Genomic DNA, 19,196 nt, shown 5'->3' with positions numbered 1-19,196 from the left:
GAGCACTGTACTAAGCGCTTAAATTTAAAATTTAAAATTAAAATTAAAATTTAAAATTTAAAATTTAAATGAAAGAGAGAAAAATCACTTGCCCGCTTTCACCGTTGAGCCTTTGGATGACAAATATTCAAGAGCTGTTGGGTAGGTCACACCCTTTTTGTGTTTACCTTCTGTGAAAAGAATTGATGGAATTATTTTCGGTGATGGAAATGTTAGAACCACGATGGCCACGGCTGACTCATCTTCGGCTGCTGTGTGCTTGCACATGTTAACTCTATAACTGGTCATTTCACCATCATGGTGGTGGCGGACTGCCATGCCCTGCTCTTCCAACCCTTTCATTGGCAATGGAGCCCTCACCTATTTGAGCCACGGAGCAGTGTGGCCACTAGCTCCTCCCTTAGCTGCTTGTCTCCCTTTTCTCCCTTCCCCCTTCTCCTCCCTCCCCAACACATGCATTCTCATTCTCATTCTCTCTCTCTCTGTCATCTCAATATTGCCTGCTATCCTCCACTAGCCCCCCAAATAATAATTGTGGCATTTGCTAAGCACTTACTGTGTACCAGGCACAGTATTAAGTGCTGGGATGGATGCTTCTCCGCCCCATCCCCCCCGCCCTACCTCCTTCCCCTCCCCACTTGCATATATTTGTACAGATTTATTACTCTATTCATTTTACTGGTACATATTTACCATTCTATTTATTCTGTTAATGATGTTCCTATAGCTATAATTCTATTTGTTCTATTTTGACACCTGTCTACATGTTTTGTTTTGTTGCCTGTCTCCCCCTTCTAGCCTGTGAGCTCGTTGTTGGGTAGGGACCGTCTCTAGATGTTGCCGACTTGTACTTCCCAAGCGCTTAGTACGGTGCTCTGCACACAGGAAGCGCTCAATAAATGCGATTGAATGATTGAATGAATACAAGCAAATCAGGTTGAACAGAGTCCCTGTCCCACAAAGGGCTCATAGTTATAATCCCCATTTTACAGATGAAGTCACTGGTGCCCAGAGAAGTTAAGTGACTCGCCCGGGGTCACACAGCAGACAACTGGGGCACTGGCATAAGAACACAGGTTTTTCTGTTTCCCAGGCCTGGGCTCTATCCACTAGACAACCCTGCTTTGGTTACTGCTTCTCTCCTCCATATTTCGTTATTGTTTTCCAGCTCCTCAGGTGATGAGGTTTGGCCACCCCTGAATTGGGAAATACAGCCCTGGGAAGTAGATTCCCTCTTTTCTAAAACTCTCCACCCCGACAGTGTATTTGCATTCAAGATGCTATGAAACCAGGGTGCCTGTTGACAGTAAGAAAGTCAAAGAAGCCGCCTTGCCTAGTGGTTAGAGCACCAGCCTGGGAGTCAGAAAGGCTTGGGTTCTAATCCCGGCTCCACCATTGTCTGCTCTGTTACCTTGGGCGAGTCACGTCACTTCTCTGGGCCTCATCTGAAAATGGTGATTAAGAATATGAGTCCCACGTAGAACAGGGGCCGTGTCTAACCTGATTAGCTGTATCTACCCCAGTGCTTTGAACAGTGCTTGCACTTAACAAATACCATTGTTATAATAATAATAATTATTATTAATAAAGAAGTACCACCCTACATCCTGAATTGGAAAGAGTCCGGGCTTGGGAGTGAGAGGTCGTGGGTTCTAATCCCGGCTCTGCCTCATCAGCTGTGTAACTTTGGGTAAGTCACTTAACTTCTCTGTGCCTCAGTTCCCTCACCTGTAAAATGGGGATTAAGACTGTGAGCCCCATGTGGGACAACCTGATTACCTTTTATCTACCATAGCACTTAGAACAGTTCTTGGCACATAGTAAGCGCTTAACAAATACTATTATTATTATTATTATTAGTAGTAGTAGTATTTTATTGGTGTATAAATTCTGAAGCATTTGAAATTGGGCAAAATCCATGACATTAGCCACCTAAGAAAAGTGGGTAGGGAAACTTAAATATTTTATGCATACCTTAAAAGATTTTGATTTCTGACAACAGATAAATTGAAAAGAAGCTACACTTTCAGAAACCTCATTTATCACAATCGGGCACTCGTCACACAGTAAACTGCCATGTCTCATTTTTGAGAACACCAGCATATTTTTCATTTGAATTTCATGCTTACTTGATTTAAAACCTGAAGTCGAAAAGACACAGACCATCCCTTTATGCCGGGCAAATAGTGAAGAACTCGTATTTCAAACATTTTACAAGCGTACTTCCTTGGAGAATGGGGAAATGCAGGGGGAGAGTTAATGGGAAGTAGTATCAGAGGGCTGTAAAAACAAGTTGTAGGTGGATCCATTTTTACTCATTTGCAAGCCTGACCTATAGTTTATGTGGCAGTTTAGATGTAATTTCATTTCTATTTATTATATGCCGAAGCAGAATATGTGACCCAGAAGATGTGTTAAGGGAGTAAATTGGTAGAATTGGAAAGCTCTTCAGTAGTTCATCTGTATTTTCATTTCCAGAACTGTGTGGAAAGAAACTTGCTGGCAAAATAAAATAAAACAGCTCCGTGAATTAATGAAAGGAGCACACTGAAGTGTAAAAATTGGAAATAACAACTCAAGGAAAGGTCACTGAGACATCTAAGTTTTCAAGTGAGGATCTTGACATAATCCTGTTAAATTCACTGGCAGCAGGCTGAGAAGTCACACCTGTCAGGTGTCCATGCGATGGAATTATATGATGATTCCCTTGGCTGCCAGTTATTCTTTGATGCCAGAGTGCACTCACCCAACTCTCCCAGGCACAAATAGTTATCTGTGTCAGTAAACTCTTTGCTGAATGGCTGGAAATGGTGGGGTTTAGGAGTTGAAGGGGTAAAAGGCGGTGATTTAAAGTATTCTGAAGATGGCTGTGGTGTGGAATTACTAAGGTGAGAGTTGTGAGACTCTGAATGTGGGAGAAGAAAAATGACTTGGGGTCTGGAAGGAGGCTAGATTGTCAAAAGGCCCTGAAGATGGGGAGAACTGAAGTGTGACAGATTTGAAGGTGGAAGGAACTTCAGACAGGACGAAGGGCCTGAAAGCAGGAAAGTTGAAAGTTTTTATGAAGCACTGTGGCCTAGCGGAGAAAGTATGGGCATGGGAGTCAGAAGGACTTGGGTTCTAATCCTGACTCTGCCACCTGTCTGCTCGGTGACCTTGGGCAAGTCACTTCACTTCTCTGGGCCTGTTACCTCATCTGGAAAATGAAGACTAAGATCGTGAGCCCTCTGTGGGACAGGGACTTTATCCAACCTGATTAGCTCGAATCTATCCCAGTGCTTATTAAAGTGTCAGGCACATAGTTGGTGCTTAACAACTACCATTAAAAAAATGAACGGTTACTGGAAAACACCAAATGTTCTAAGTGCTCTCAAAATAAGGGTGGCACCAATCACTCGTTTGAAAACTATTTTACAATTGTGGAAAATACCTGCTATTATGAAGGACTCTCTCCACCGTGGTAAAGACAAGGACTGTATTCCGTTGGCATAACTTCCTTTATAACCAGATTGTCCGGCTACTTTTTGAACGAGGATTTTCCCTCCTGAATTATCAACCACACCGCTGTGAAAACAGAGAATGATCTTTGAAACAAGGTTAATAATGAAAACCATATTCTTTCTTGAATCTGTAGGTTTTACTGAAGCATTTGTTTAAAGAGGTCAAGGCATGTTTGAATTGGCCTGCCTTCTCCATTTAGAAACAAAGGCAGAGAAATGAAGAAACTGGAAAAAATAGCCCCTAAAATATGGAATCTGATATCTGGATTTATGCTCTAGGACTTTTTCTTCCCCCTTAATTCATAATCTCATTGCTCTCACACTCAGCAATTTCTCTGATCTTCTAGGCTCCAATTCTTTTTTCTAACTTCTGGCTGCTTCTGCTAGTTATGGTGCTATTTTTCTGGCAACACTGTTGCTCCTCGCTGACGTTTTAATGTTTCAGATAGCTTGAGAAGTGGCAAGGCCTCCTAGAAAGAACAATAATAATAATAATGGTATTTGTTAAGCACTTACTATGTGCAAAGCACTGTTCTAGGCGCTGGGGAGGTTACAAGGTGATCAGGTTGTCCCCAGGGGGCTCACAGTCTTAATCCCCATTTTACAGATGAGGTAACTGAGGCCCAGAGAAGTTAAATGACTTGCCCACAGTCACACAGCTGACACTGCGTGGAGCCGGGATTTGAACCTACAATCCCTGACTCCAAAGCCCTGGTTCTTTCCATTGAACCACGCTGCTTCTAGGCCTGAGAGTTGGAGGACCTGGGTTCTAATCCCAGCTCTGCTACATGTCTGCTATGTGATGTTGGGCAAATCACTTAACTTCTCTGTGCCTCAGTTACCTCATGTGCTTTTTAAAAATTGGTATTAAATCCTACTCCCTCCTACTTAAACTGTGAGCTCCATGTGGGACAGGGACTTTGTCCAACATGATTAACTTGCATCTACTCCAGCTCTTAGAACAGTGCTTGGTACGTAGTAAGTGCTTAAGTATCGTAATTATTAATTATTATTATTGATAGTACCATTTACATTCTCTTGTGTTCTCCACCAAATACCACTGGGATAACAAATACCTCAGTATTCTCAGTAGCAGTGTGCTCTGAAAGGACTAAGTGCTCAATTAGGGAAGCAGCGTGGCTCAGTGGAAAGAGCATGGGCTTTGGAGTCAGAAGTCATGGGTTCAAATCCCAGCTCTGCCACTTGTCAGCTGTGTGACTTTGGGCAAGTCACTTCACTTCTCTGTGCCTCAGTTACCTCATCTGTAAAATGGGGATTAAGACTGTGAGCCCCCCGTGGGACAACCTGATCACCTTGTAACCTCTCCAGCGCTTAGAACAGTGCTTTACACATAGTAAGTGCTTAATCAATCCTATCATAATTAATACTATTGATTGAATGGCTGCTTTTTAAAAATGGTATTTGTTAAGCGCTTACAATGTGTCTGGCACTGTTCTAAGCACCGGCGTAGGCATAAGAGAATCAGGTTGGACTCGACTGCTTGACCATTTTTCTCATCCTTCAGCCAACACCAAAATTCCTGTCTGACAGGAGACAACAGTGAGGAGAGGGAGATGCTAGCAGAGGCAGAAACTGCTGCTTCTTTCTGCAAGATATCCCCTCCTGCTCAGACACTCTCTTCCCTTTGGGGTTGTGAAGCTGTGGATCTAATAATAAGAATAATAATAATATAACTGTGGTATTTATTGAGGAATTACTATGTGCCAGACACTGTACTTAGCACTGGAGTAGACTCAAGCAAATCATCTTGAACACAATCTCTCTCCCAAATGAGGCTCACAGTCTTAATCTCCTTTTTTACAGGTGAGGTATCTGAGGCATAAAGTGAAGTAATAATAATGATAATAATGGCATTTATTTATTCCACTGAGCCACGCTGCTTCTCTTGCCCAAGGTCACACAGCAGGCACGTGGCAGAGGCAGGATTGGAACCCACGTCCTTCTAACTCCCAGGCCCGTGCTCTATTCACTAGGCTGTGCTGGTTGCTATGATGACCCTCTGGATGCCAGGCTTGCCACCCCATGGTTGAGAAGCAGCCTGGCTCAGTGGAAAGAGCCCGGACTTTGGAGTCAGAAGTCATGGGTTCAAATCCCTGCTCTGCCACTTGTCAGTTGTATGACTTTGGGCAAGTCACTTCACTTCTCTGGGCCTCAGTGACCTTACCTAGAAAATGAGGATTAAGACTGTGAGCACCCCCGTGGGACAACCTGATCGCCTTGTAACGTCCCCAGTGCTTAGAACAGTGCTTTGCACATCATAAGTGCTTAATAAATGCCACCATCATCATCATCAACCCAAGCGCTTAGTACAGTGCTCTGCACACAGTAAGCGCTCAATAAATACAGCTGAATGAATGAATGAACCCTGCCACTGGACCTTAAAAACATAGGAAGGTAAAAATGGTCATGTTGGGTTTAAACAATGAGCCACCCAGCCAAGAATTCTTTCCCTGGCAGTAAGTTGGAGGAAGAGTGTGAGGTATTCCTCGACTAGGCTCTTATTACCTCTTCTCTCACTCTCTTCTGCATCACCTTTGTACTAAGATTAACACTGTTTATTCACCCCTCCCTCAGTCCCACGCCAGTTACGTACATATCCATAATTTCTTGATTTCTATTAATGTCTGTCTACCCCTGTAGATTGTAAGCTCGTTGTGGGTAGGGAACATGCCTACCCACTCAATTATATTGTACACTCCCAAGCACTTAGTACAGTGCTCTGCAATCATTCAGTGATATTTACTGCACACCGTTAAGTACCCAATAAATGTAATCAATGGTTACCTTCATAGATCCATTCTCATGTGAAATTTTTAGGGCAATTTATCCACCCTGGAAAAGCTAACTCACTGATTCTAATTAAACATTGTTATGATAGGGACTATTCTTGCCAGAAGATGAAACAACTGACAACAGTCTCTGGGTGTGTTTCTCTACTGAATCGATTTTGGAGCAGTCTCCCTTCCTCCCATCCCTTTTAAAGGCAGGTATTAGTTCAGAGAAGAGACTGAGTCAAATCATGATCTGTTTTCAAATATGCCCAATATCGCCTTGCTTTGAAGTAGTAGACTTTATCTAAGGTATCTTTGGAGTTTAGGAGAGCTCCCACAGTATCTTTATGGAGGAATACTGCAGGCTTGTTTCTTTTGTTACCATTAAACCCTTTAATCTAAAGGGCTAACACCTAATAAACACAAACAGTTCCTCTCAAATCTCCAACAGCTTCTGACTGCCTGTTCTGGCTGCAGTGAAGTTGATCTTGATAATACTGAATGGCTGCTTTCTTTACTGCTTCCTGTGTGGGCACTTCTGTTGCCCTCCCAACTTCCTGAAGTCAAAATGGCCCCTTGGGTTGACAGAAACTGTAAGGAATAGAAATTTCAATCTGCTTAGACCTGAGTGTGGCTCCGTGGAAAGAGCCCGGGCTTTGGAGTCAGAGGTCATGGGTTCAAGTCCTGGCTCCGCCAATTGTCAGCTGGGTGACTTTGGGCAAGTCGCTTCACTTCTCTGGGCCTCAGTTACCTCATCTGTAAAATGGGGACTAAGACTGTGAGCCCCAAGTGGGACAACCTGATCAATTTAGAACAGTGCTTTGCACATAGCAAGCGCTTAATAAATGCTATTATTATTATTGTTATTATTATGTCAACCTTCTTAAAGGAGTATGGGAAGGGTTGGTCTAAGCTTATATATCTGACTACACCTGTTACCACACAGTGCTGGACATTATCAAAAAGTGCATAGAAAATAAAGAGAAGCAGTATAGCCTAGTGGATAGAGCATGGTCCTGGGTTCTAATGCCCACTCTACCACTTGTCTGCTGTGTGACCTTAGGTAAATCACTTAACTTCTCGATGTCATCTGTAAAATAAGGGTTAAGATTGTGAGTCCTATGTGGGACAGGGACCGTGTCCAACCTGATTAATTCGTATCTACCCCAGTGCTTAGCACTGTGTCTGGCACACAGTAAGTTCTTAACAGTTACCGTACAGAAGAGCAAAAAGCATACTTTTGCCATTATGTAAATCAAAGCACTATGGGAAGCAGCATGGTCTAGTGGATAGAGCATGAGTTTGGGAATCAGAGGACCTGGGTTCTAACCCCGCCTCTGCCAACTGACTTTGTGACTTGTCTGCTGTGTGACTTTGGACAAGTCAGTTAACTTCTCTGTGCCTCAGTTCCCTCATCTGTAAAACAGGGATTCAATAACTGCTTTTTTAAAAATGGTATTTGTTAAATGCTTACTATAATAATAATAATGATGATGGCATTTATTAAGCACTTACTATGTGCAAAGCACTGTTCTAAGCGCTGGGGAGGTTACAAGGTGATCAGGTTGTCCCACTTGGGGCTCACAGTCTTAGTCCCCATTTTACAGATGAGGTAACTGAGGCCCAGAGAAGTGAAGTGACTTGCCCAAAGTCACCCAGCTGACAATTGGCGGAGCCGGGATTTGAACCCCTGACCTCTGACTCCAAAGCCCAGGCTCTTTCCGCTGAGCCACGGTGCTTCTACTATGTACTAGTACTTCCCAAGTGCTTAGTACAGTGCTCTGCACACAGTAAGTGCTCAATAAATACGATTGATTGAAGTGCCAGGCACTGGACTAAGCCCTGAGGTAGATACAATCTTATCAGGTTGGACACATTTCCTGTCCCACACAGGGCTCATAGTCTTAATCCCCATTTTACAGATGAGGTAACTGAGGCACAAATAATTTGTGACTTGCCCAAGGTCACAAAGCAGAGAAGTGGCGGAGCTGGGTTTAGAACCCAAGTCCTTTTGACTTACAGGACTGTGATCTATCCACCACGCTAAGTAATCTCCCTCCTACTTAGACTGTGAGCCCTGTGTTGGACAGAGCCTGTGTCTGACCTGATTATCTTGTATCTTCCCTGGTGCTTAGACCAGTGCTTGACATGTAATAAGAGTTTAAGAAGCCACAGTAATTATTATTATCGCAACTATAACACTCCTACACCTGGGACACTGTGTCCAATTCTTGCTGCCGTATTTTAGAAAAGACCTAATAGAGCAGTTGGAAAAAGTGCAGTGAAGGGCAATGAAGATGACTGAGAAGGAGGAGCAGGATCTAGATGAGTCTAGAAGGAAAAGATTACAACTCCTGAGTTTGGAAAGTTGGAGACTTGACAGGGATTTAATTGAAGGGTGTTGACCAGAAATTGTTGTTTACTAGATTCCACAACACCAGGGCTACAGTGCACCCACTCAAACTTGAGGGAAAATGAAAACTCATGGACACAGTGCAAATTGGGCATTGGGAATTAAATCATCATCATCATCATCATAATACAAATGGGCATTGGTACAATTGTATGAGACAGAATATCTGACTAGATGGACAATACCTTACTAGATGGACAATTTACTTGACATATGAGATCAACCTCCGTGGGGTGGAGGAGAGGGGCACTGCTAAGGCTCAAATATAATAATAATAATGATGATGATGATATTTGTTAAGCGCTTACTATGTGCCAAGCGCTGTTCTAAGTTCACAGGCAGAAATGGCTAAGAGTAACTTTTTGGTCAAATGCATGTTTTATTCCTGTGGTTTAGAACAAGCACAGTCTCTTTCATAATTCATTGGTGTGTTGCTGCCTTGAATTTACCAAGGTTTAAATGGTCCACAAAAATACACAACTTTCAATTACCCAAGGTAATGGGGGAAAGGTTGTATTTTAGCCAGTATCTACCTCCTTTTTAAAATAATTGCTGAGAAGTGACACTTGACTGATACTAGCAAAGGCAGCTTATTTATAAACTAAAGATGTCACCATTTATGCCCAATTTCCTCTTTTATTAAATGATATTAAACCACTTACTATGTGCCAGGCACAGTTCTGAGCCCTGAAGTACTTGCAAGATAATCAGATTGGACCCAATCCAAGTCCCACATGGGGTTTACAATCTTAGTCCCCATTTTGCAGATGAGGTAACAGACACAGAGAAGTGAAGTGACTTGCTCAAGGTCACACAGCAGACAAGCGGTGGAGCCAGGATCAGAACCCAGGTCCTCTGACACCCAGGCCTGTGCTCTTTCCGCTAGGCCAAACTGCTGCTCTGCTCTATATTTAGCTTATTTGCAACCGAGAACTGCCTAGGGATTTTTTTTTTTATTGTGATTTTTTTTTTTAAAGTCCACATTCCTTTTCAACAGTGTTCTGAGAAATGCATTATAGGCTGTTATGGTATGACTAGTTTCCATAGTTCCAGTCCCATCTGACTTTGATCAATGTCTCCAAAATGACATTTGAATTGCAAGCTCTCTAAACAGTTCAAACCTGCGCACCTGTGAATAGCAGCACCACACAAACTGGAAAAAGATGCATAAATGTCAGTGCCGTAAACATGATATTTGGTATCTTGACATCCAGCGGGACATTTTGCAATAAATTCGGGATTGATTATCTTCCCTGCTTTGATATCACAGTCGATCTGAGGCACAGCTGTGAATTTGAAACAAGGGCAAATTACTCACATTCAGTTGGTTACACCGAATAAGTAGATTAGGGTGGCTTATTTACTTCACTGTAAAACAATCGAGCCCTATGGGGACTCCAGGCACATTCCTGTCATGCAAATAAACATTTGGGTAGACCATTTCTAAGACCACAAAACCATTGTTACCACCATCTGAGTTTATCAAATTTACTAGCTTAAAAGGCTTAACTTTGTCCTGGGTCTTAAAGATCAGGAAATTGTGGCTTCCTTTGGAAGATCCTTCAAGAAAAAGGCCCAATTTTGTTTCCTGAAATGCATATTTTCCAATCTTGAAATATTTATAAGAGGGAACTGACTGTTTCAGAAGGTAGGTTAACATACAGGAGCACAGAGAAATCTTTGAGGCTTAAAAACTATCCATGAAAATTTACTAACCCATAAACATTCTAATCAGTCTGTCATCCTTTACCGAACCAGGAAAATAGATAGAGGTCATTTTCTTTCCAACTCCCAGCATAAATGACTACTTCATCCTGGTAAGTGGCTATTTGCAAGACTGCTTAAATGTAACTTGGTCAAAATAATATGAGATATCAGATATGAGATATCTGGGAGGCCTTCCCAGACTGAGCCCTCTCCTTCCTCTCCCCCTCTTCCCCCTCCTCATCCCCCCACCCTACCTCCTTCCCTTCCCCACAGCACCTGTATATATGTTTGTACAGATTTATTACTCTATTTTACTTGTACATATTTACTATTCTACTTATTTTGTTAATATGTTTTGTTTTGTTGTCTGTCTCCCTGTTCTAGACTGTGAGCCCGCTGTTGGGTAGGGACCGTCTCTATATGTTGCCAACTTGTACTTCCCAAGCGCTTAGTACAGTGCTCTGCACACAGTAAGCACTCAATAAATACGATTGAATGAATGAATGAATGCACACAGTAAGTGCTCAATAAATAGGATTGAATGAATGAATGAAAGATTAAAATTAAATATCAAGCAGTGTAATAATAATACTGATAATAGTGGTATTTGATAAGCAATTACTATGAGCAAAGGACAGTACTAAGCACTGTGGTAGATATAAAATCATCAGGTTGGCCACGGATCTTGTCCCACATGGGACTCACAGTCTAAGGGAGAGGGAGAAAGGGTACTGAATCCCCATTGTACAGATGAGGAAAGAAAATCTGGAAGTGTAATTAGTCCGTGCATGTCACAGAGTGGTGCTCTAATATGGTTCTTTGGATTTTACAACTATAAGTAGGCAGCTGGCACTTCTGGTGTGTTGAAGGTGGGGTCAAGAGGAGATGATCAACACTGTCTCTCATGATCCTCTGCTGGCTTGCTCAGAGTCATATAAAGAACTCATATTATATCAGATAAGAAGGGTTGGGGGTGAGAGGTTGGGAATCCTTGACAATTAGGCCAGGGAATGAGATGAGGGAGGTAGAGAGAGTAGAGAGTAACATGACTGGATTGCATTGGCTGCATGACCAACTGTACCTCTCTCATATGCCCTTAAATCAGTCTCTTACCTTGAGACCTCACCTGAACCCAACACTCAAGGATCTTCTCAACTCAGCGCTTCCCCTTCGGGAACCACTGCTGCCTCTTTTGGGACCACTGAAAGAATAAGTCTTCCTCTGTATCGAAAAGGACTTTGTCCTTTTGCTTTGGAGATGGCGTGTTGGAATGGAAGATCGTGGAAAGGGGTGAATGGCAGAAATCTTGCAATTGAAGGGAGAGATTTCTCCCCCCAGATCTGACCCAATTGGCTCTACTTGAATGATTGCTGAATCATGGCCAGCCCACCCACCCTCTTGTTAGGTTTCTGTGATGATCCCAGCTGTTAATGGCTTCCAGCTGTATCTACTCCAGCCTCTCCTTTTAACCCTTCCCTACCTATTCACACAGATTTTGTGTCATTCAAGCTGACTGGAGGCCTGAGCCCTTTGTTGGGTTGGTTCTGTTCCTGGGGGTAGTGGGAGGGAATAAGCAGTGAGAGGGGGTAGAATCCCCTCCAAGAATTCAGTGAACTCCATCTGTTTCCAAGCCTTAATCAACAACCTTCCAGGTTAGTTTTGGAATGATTTCCTTGCTTTTCTTTCCCCAGAAATGCTTACTTCGAGTCAGTTCTCCGTCAGGTTGCTCTTGGTTTTTAAAACCTGCAGGAAAGGATGACATTTTCTAGTATGTCTTTTTAAAAGACAGCCGTCTATCTGTGGTCTTGCCTACCTAACAGAGATCATGTCTTCCACTCTGAGACAGCCATCTCATGGATATTCCATGGGCTGTTATGGCGTTCTAGTATCGGGAACAAAAGCATTGTTTGTGACTTTACGGCTTTCTGCTAAGGACATGTCATGGCAAACCCTACATTTACATCTCCTCATGATTGCTTACAACGCTAAACACATGGCAAACTGTGTTTTCTCACAAAGCCACATCACAACTACTCACTACTAGAGTTGCCATGTAAAATGGGGAAAACATTCTCTTTCTCAGAAAGCAAGGAGAATCTTCACATTAAGGGGCAGAACTTTTCATGTCTCAGGATTATATTATCCTCATTTGTGCCCATATTTGAAAGTGAGACCTATGTGGGGCAGGGCCTCTGTTCAACCTGATTACCTTGTATGCACGCCAGTGTTTCATACAGTGCTTGGCACGTAGTAAACACTTATCAATTAGTACTGTTAACAGATTTCAGATTTCAGCAAAGTAACTTACTGATGATTCTGTGACTCTTACTGACTCTGTGTGTCTGAGGAGATATTTTTCTGACACTGTACCCCATGTATGTAGCTGTTCCTCATCAAGGGTAGCACTATTGATGGTGAACTTCCAGCCATACATTCCGTGACCCCTGAAGACCACTGTGGCTCAGCAATCCCTCCTGCATTGTTTAGAGAAGCAGCATGGCGTAGTGGATAGAGCATGGGGCTGAGAATCAGAAGATCATGGCTTTTAATCCTAACTCTGCTGCTTGTCTGCTGTGGGACACTTTGCTTCTCTATGCCTCAGTTACCTCATCTGTAAAATGAAGATATAGACTGTGAGCCCATGTGGGGCAGGAACTGTGTCCAAACCAATTTGCTTGTATCCACCTGAGTGCTTAATATAGTGCCTGGAACATAGTAAGTGCTTAACAAATACAATAATAATAATGGCTATTATTAACAAATTAGGGTAAATAATGAGCAACCCATTTCCTGAGCTTTGCCAGTCAGGCTGGTCTGTGTACTGTAGAGGTTTCCCATAAGTCCCCTACTATGTTACACTGTTCAAGACTAAGATGCCCCATGTCTTTAAGTTATTTTTATTTTTTTTTGCCCTTTGGTATTGTGTATGCACCCTACTAGTTCCTCACCCAACAGCAGGTGTTTGGGTATACCGCCGCCGTCATCCATTCTCCTCACGTGTCCCCTGCCATTTGATATCGAGCCTTCTCTGGCCCACATTAATCCTCTTAATGGGGATTAAGACTGTGAACCCCATGTGGGACAGGGACTGTGTCCAACCCATTTACCTTGCATCTGCCCCAGCACTTAGTACAGTGACTGGCACATAGAAAGCACTTAAAAAATACCACAATTAATAGATGATGCTGATTAAACAACTCAAGGAACTAAACTAAGTCCAGCTCTCCCAGCCAGATAGAAGGTTGGACACCATGATAGCCTTGTAGATCTTCCCGCTTCTAAGGAGTTTAATGGTCCACTGTTGACACTCTTTCTTGTGGCCTTTCCAAGGCCATGCTTGCCTTTCTGTTTTCTATTGCTTTATTTGTGCATCCATTTCCCCCTCTAGACTGTAAACTCATCCTGGGCAGGGAACATGTCTACCACCTCTGCCACACTGCTTCCTTCCAAGCGCTTAATATAGTGCTCTGCACACAGTAAGCGTTCAATAAATACAATTGATTGACTGATGACACCATTGGGCAGCCTACTGCCTAAGTGATTGTGATCTAGTCAGTGAGAAATTCCGAAGGACTCTGACTAGAATATTACCTGCACTGGAAATGAAAATGAAATTGGAAATGCTTTTCTCAGTCTTTTCCCTAGTGGGGTGAGCCTTACCTTATTAAATAGGTTGCTCAGACACCAAGAGAATTGTCAAAAGGTTCTGCTCTCTCACCCTTGCACTTAGATTTGCACCCTTTATTCGCTCCTCCCTCAGCCCCACAGCACTTATGTACATATCCATAATTTATTTATTTATAGTAATGTCTGTTTCCCCTTCTAGACGGTAAACTCCTTGTGGGCAGGGAATACGTCTACCAACTCTGTTATACTGTACTCTCCCTAGCACTCAGTACAGTACTCAGTAAGCACTCCATAAATATAATAGATTGATTCAGTAATGGAAAGACCAGTATTAGGTTGCTTACATTCATAGGACTTTCTCTCATTAAGGAAAGGTAGAGGATACTCTCAACCTTGACCTGTGCGTGACTCTTCTTCCAGCAGTTGTGATGGTTTGCAAACTTTGCTGCATTTACTGATAACACAAAATTACTTTTGCTTTTATCTATTCAAATGTGGCTCGTAAAACCAACCATTTCCAAGATGGCAGAGCGGCTTCCTTCTGGGTCGCACTCACCCATGAGAAAGACTTGAATTACAGCTCCAACCCATTGAGAGTTGTGGTTACACCAATCGTTAAAACATTTGAGGAGGAGCTTAACTAAGACCCTGAAAACCAACCAAGGGAACACACATCTGATAATGTACTTGTTCCCTGTATTAACCCAACCAGTGCTTTGGACAGCTATTGGCCCCAGGATTCACGCCTCTTGACTCTGGTCCCTGACATAAGGAAATAATTTGTTCCTTCCAGCATTTCAACCCACAGCTAGCAGATCCTGTGGTTTACAGGTTCTTGCTGTTCCAATATGAAGTCCCTCAAGCTGGAAAGAGAAGCATTATTCCCAAGGGTTAACAGTGCTAATTTGCTCATCTGCATACTCAAAAAGAAAGCTGGTTTGCTTTAAAATAAGGCACCCATTTTGAAAAGCACCAGACGTTAGTCAACCAGTCTTCATCCCGCTGGAAAAGTGGTCACTGACAGTGAGACACATTCCCTCGCCCCTGTCTCTTGAGCCACAAGAGCTTGGCCTAAACCAGTTCCAATTGTAGTATACTGGAGCAGGGAATGGAGTTGCAAATGATGTTAGTGGCCTAGTGAGAAGCAGTGTGGCCTAGTGGATAGAGCACGGGCCTGGCAGTTAGAAGGACTTGGGTTTTAATCCTGGCTCTGCCACTTCACTGCTGTGTGACCTTGGGCAAGTCACTTAACTTCTCCGTCCCTCAGTTCCCTCAACTGTAAAGTGGGAATTAAGACTGTGAGACTTACATGGGACAGGGACTGTGCCCAACCTGATTATCCGGTACCTACCCCAGTGCTTAGTATAATGCCTGGCACATAGTAAGGGCTTAACAAATACCACGATTGTTATTATTCTAGCACCCCTGATCTGGCCATGACATTTGGTACCCTCCAGAGGATGCAATATCTTGAAACTTTTCACAACAGCTGGCCCTCATCTTCCCTACATAATTGAGTATGCATGGTTGTCTAGCTGAACAGGGAGAAGGGGGTATCACATGATTTTTACCCTTCTGCCCCAGGGCTTTTCTGGAGCTTCTGTGTTTCCTGGACTGCTCTAGGGTGAGAGAGTCAGAACAGAGGGAGGTCAGGAAAATCTGCAGCTGCCAGAGGAGGCCTTGGTTAGCCCTAGTTTGACCCAACCCTTAAATGGATGGAGTGGTTTGGTAGCTCTAATACCATCAGAGGAATTCTAGTGTCCTGAGGGAGATTTCAGTTTGGTTGAGGGTCCCCAAGGCCCCCTGGGAGACAACTGGAATCAATGGTGGGGCTACTGGGAGACTGGAACCATCCCAAAATGTCACAGGGCCAGATTGGGTCCCTTTGGAAGTCCCCAAGAATCATAGGAATGAAGCAAGAAAGGGTTTCCCTATACAAACTGGTGGGCTTTCCCAGGAGATTTCACATCCAATCCCAGGGTGTGAAGAGGGGCTGAAACCATAGCAACCCTCTGAATTTCCAAAGCAAATGTATCCACAGCTGTGTGGACTGAATTCCCTGATTGGACCATGGAAACCATCTCAGATTAGCCACAAAATTCCCACCTCAGTTTGGTCACAGAGAATGGCCATACAAGTTTGTACTTTAATTCTTATTTAAATTATTTTGAGATTAAGAAGAACCCTTCAGGAAGTAAGCACATCCCAGGCATGCCAGTTGTACTGTCTGAGATTGTGGCTATTGTGGACATGAAAATGAAAAATTGTTGAAGAACATTTATGATTATTGCACTGCAACTTCAGAGAGGAATTTTGATTCCACTTACATGGTTTAAGCTTTTTGCTCTTCTTATTGGCTTCTTTAGTTGCATAGGTACATGTCAGTAACAGCACTAAATAAAGGAAATTGAGCATCAGTCAAATACCATGGATTAATCAATCAGGATCATTTGGCATAAATAGCTTTGATTTTTCTAGAACCTTATCTTGTGGTTTATTAAACAGAATAAATGTTTTACTTTGCCGCATATATTAAGGACACATTCCAAAATCTATATTATGATGACTTTATTTTTTTTAAAAAAAGGTATCATGATCTTATTTTTATTCCTTCTTTTCCTAATTACTAATCAAAAAGACCAGTTTCCCCAAGAACAACTTTCCAGGAAGCAAAAAAAAAAAAAAAACCCCGAAAACAAACAAAAAAATCACTCAATCAAGATTTAAAACAGTTTCAATCTACTAACATACTTCACTCTCCCTCTGTTTAAGATCAGTTTACAGAGAGCTCTCTATCTTTGGGGGAAATGTAGATCAGCTCAGTGTTTATTTTTTTTACCATAAATCTGACCAACATTTTGAACAGATACTTACGCTTAACGATTGCCTCCCACACATAAACACAAAGACGAAAAGCAACATTAGTAGTTTCATCTTCAGAATCTAAAAACAGCACATTTAATGATTATAAATATCTTGCCATTTTCACGGCTAGATATAGGGGATTTGGCAAGAGCACGGAGATTTGGCAAATGAGCACAACTCTTCTTCATTACTGAGAATAACAGAAATGCACATCCTTGTGACTAGCAATTCTGTTTGTTTGAATTTTACTCTCCCAAGTGCTTAATAGAGTGCTCTGTACACAGTGAGCCCGCAATAAATACCACAAGTACAATTCCCTAAACCAAAGTTTTATAAAGCAGATGACCCAAGGTATTAGTTGAAAATCAATCAATCAATCGTATTTATTGAGTGCTTACTGTGTGCAGAGCACTGTACTAAGCGCTTGGGAAGTACAAGTGGGCAACATAGAGAGACAGTCCCTACCCAACAGTGGGCTCACAGTCTAAAAGGGGGAGACAGAGAACAAAACCAGACATACTAACAAAATAAAATAAAATAAAATAAACAGCAGCATTGGCAGATAGTAATTTGAATATCAGTGGTACAGTACAGACCATCTGATTTTAAAGAGCACATTAGATGACAGAATTTTCATTTCAAGAAATATCCGAGATTAGTAAGAGGGACATGCAGTAACCCAGTTTCCCTGAGGGAATAATAATAATAATTATGGTACTTGTTAAATGCTTACCATGTGCCAAGCACTGTTCTAAACACTAGGGTAGATACAAGTTAGGTTGGATGCAGTCCCTGTCCCACATGGGGCTCACACTCTTAATTCCCATTTTACAGATGAGGTCACTGAGGGGTAGTGAGGTGATTTGCCCAAGGTCACACAGCAGACAAGCGGCAGAGGTGTGATTAGAACCCAGGATCTTTTGATTTCCAGGCCCGTGCTCTAGCCACTGAGCCATACTGCATCTCACCAGGGAGAGGGAAGCTGAAGAAAACTAATGGGAGAGATTTAAGACTGAGGTATGGTGAGAAGGTGAGAAAAGAGATCTGAAGAGAGCTGATATATAATAGCTGTTGTCTTCAACTGTGAACCCCATTTGGGTCTGGGGCTGTGTCCAATCTGATTAACTGGTATCTATCCCAGCGCCTATTACAGTGTGTGGCAAATAATCAGATTTAACAAGTACCAGGATAATAATAGTAATAATCTGCAATATAGTAAAGCCTGTTTTTGCTATTTTCAGATTACCCCAATGTATTTATCCTTTTAGAATTCTCCTTATATAGCATTGTAAATAAAAGTGAAAATGTATGCACTTCAATCAATCAATCATATTTATTGAGCACTTACTGTGTGCAGAGCACTGTACTAAGCGCTTAAGTACTTCAGTACTCAGAAAGTCCTATTAGGGTGTATCGGGGCAAAATTTAAAATTACTTACCAAAGACTTCAAAAGCCAATGCCCTCATAGTGAGATCAACAAAAGCCCATAAATATCGGTAGAATACTCTGGAGGGGAAGTAAAAACAAAATAGAAGTTCTAAATTTTACTTCATTTTCAAGTAGGGCCTAAATGATAACATCACAGGTTGCTTTGTGTCTGTAACTCTCCCCCCTCCCATGACCTTTCTCCTCCAGAGGAGGAATTTCCTGATTGAACTTCATCTTTCCATCTGCCCATCTTATGTCCACCCAGTAGCCTCCCTTAATGCCCACACCCTAGCATATTCTTGTTGCTATTAACTTATTAACTTACATTAATTTATACCTGCTTATATCACTAATCCTTCCATGTGTTTGCTTGCAACAACAGTCATTTGTTCGATTGTGAGTTCGTTGAAGGCAGAAGCCACATCTCTCATTTAACTACTGTCCCAAGTTCTCAAATATAGAGCTCGGCACACAGTTGGGACTCAAATACAATAACCTAACTAGCTAGATCAATCAATCAATCATATTTATTGAGCACTTACAGTGTGCACACTGTAAGTGCGCAGAGCACTGTACTAAGCACTTGGGAGAGTACGATATAACAATTAATAGTCATATTCCCTGCCCACAACGAGCTCACAGTCTAGAAGGGATAGGTGACCAGAAATCCATTGACGTGACCCGGATGATACATTTTTCCATCGTCTCTACTCTCAGAGGCTCAAGAATACTCTTGGCATTTAGCAAGCATAAATCTTTTCAGGTACTGAGGACTTCTCTGACTAAGCTCTTCCCCTACCTCATTTCACCATTTTCCTTTCCTACTGTCTCACCTATGAACTTTTTTATGGTATTTATTAAGT

The 19,196-nt window shown here is 42.3% G+C and overlaps 1 protein-coding gene across 1 annotated transcript in view; it reads right to left on the bottom strand.

Annotated features, from left to right (window-relative positions):
- The window catches only part of VIT (vitrin), a 61,774-nt gene extending 43,367 nt beyond the window's left edge, over positions 1-18,407 (bottom strand). Inside the window, exons 1-5 of the mRNA XM_038773060.1 lie at positions 18,344-18,407; positions 16,367-16,432; positions 9,835-9,991; positions 3,431-3,564; positions 93-170 (exon numbers count right to left, since the gene is read on the bottom strand). Of these exons, the coding sequence (XP_038628988.1) occupies positions 93-170; positions 3,431-3,564; positions 9,835-9,991; positions 16,367-16,432; positions 18,344-18,371 (463 nt within the window). The 5' untranslated portion in view covers positions 18,372-18,407. The remainder of the gene's footprint in view (positions 1-92; positions 171-3,430; positions 3,565-9,834; positions 9,992-16,366; positions 16,433-18,343) is intronic.
- Positions 18,408-19,196: the final 789 nt, after the last annotated feature.

Source organism: Tachyglossus aculeatus, chromosome X1 (genome assembly GCF_015852505.1).
Source record: "Tachyglossus aculeatus isolate mTacAcu1 chromosome X1, mTacAcu1.pri, whole genome shotgun sequence".
Lineage (NCBI taxonomy): Eukaryota > Metazoa > Chordata > Mammalia > Monotremata > Tachyglossidae > Tachyglossus > Tachyglossus aculeatus.
The sequence above is the reverse complement of the archived record's forward strand: the minus strand, read 5'-3'. Positions and strand labels throughout refer to the sequence as shown.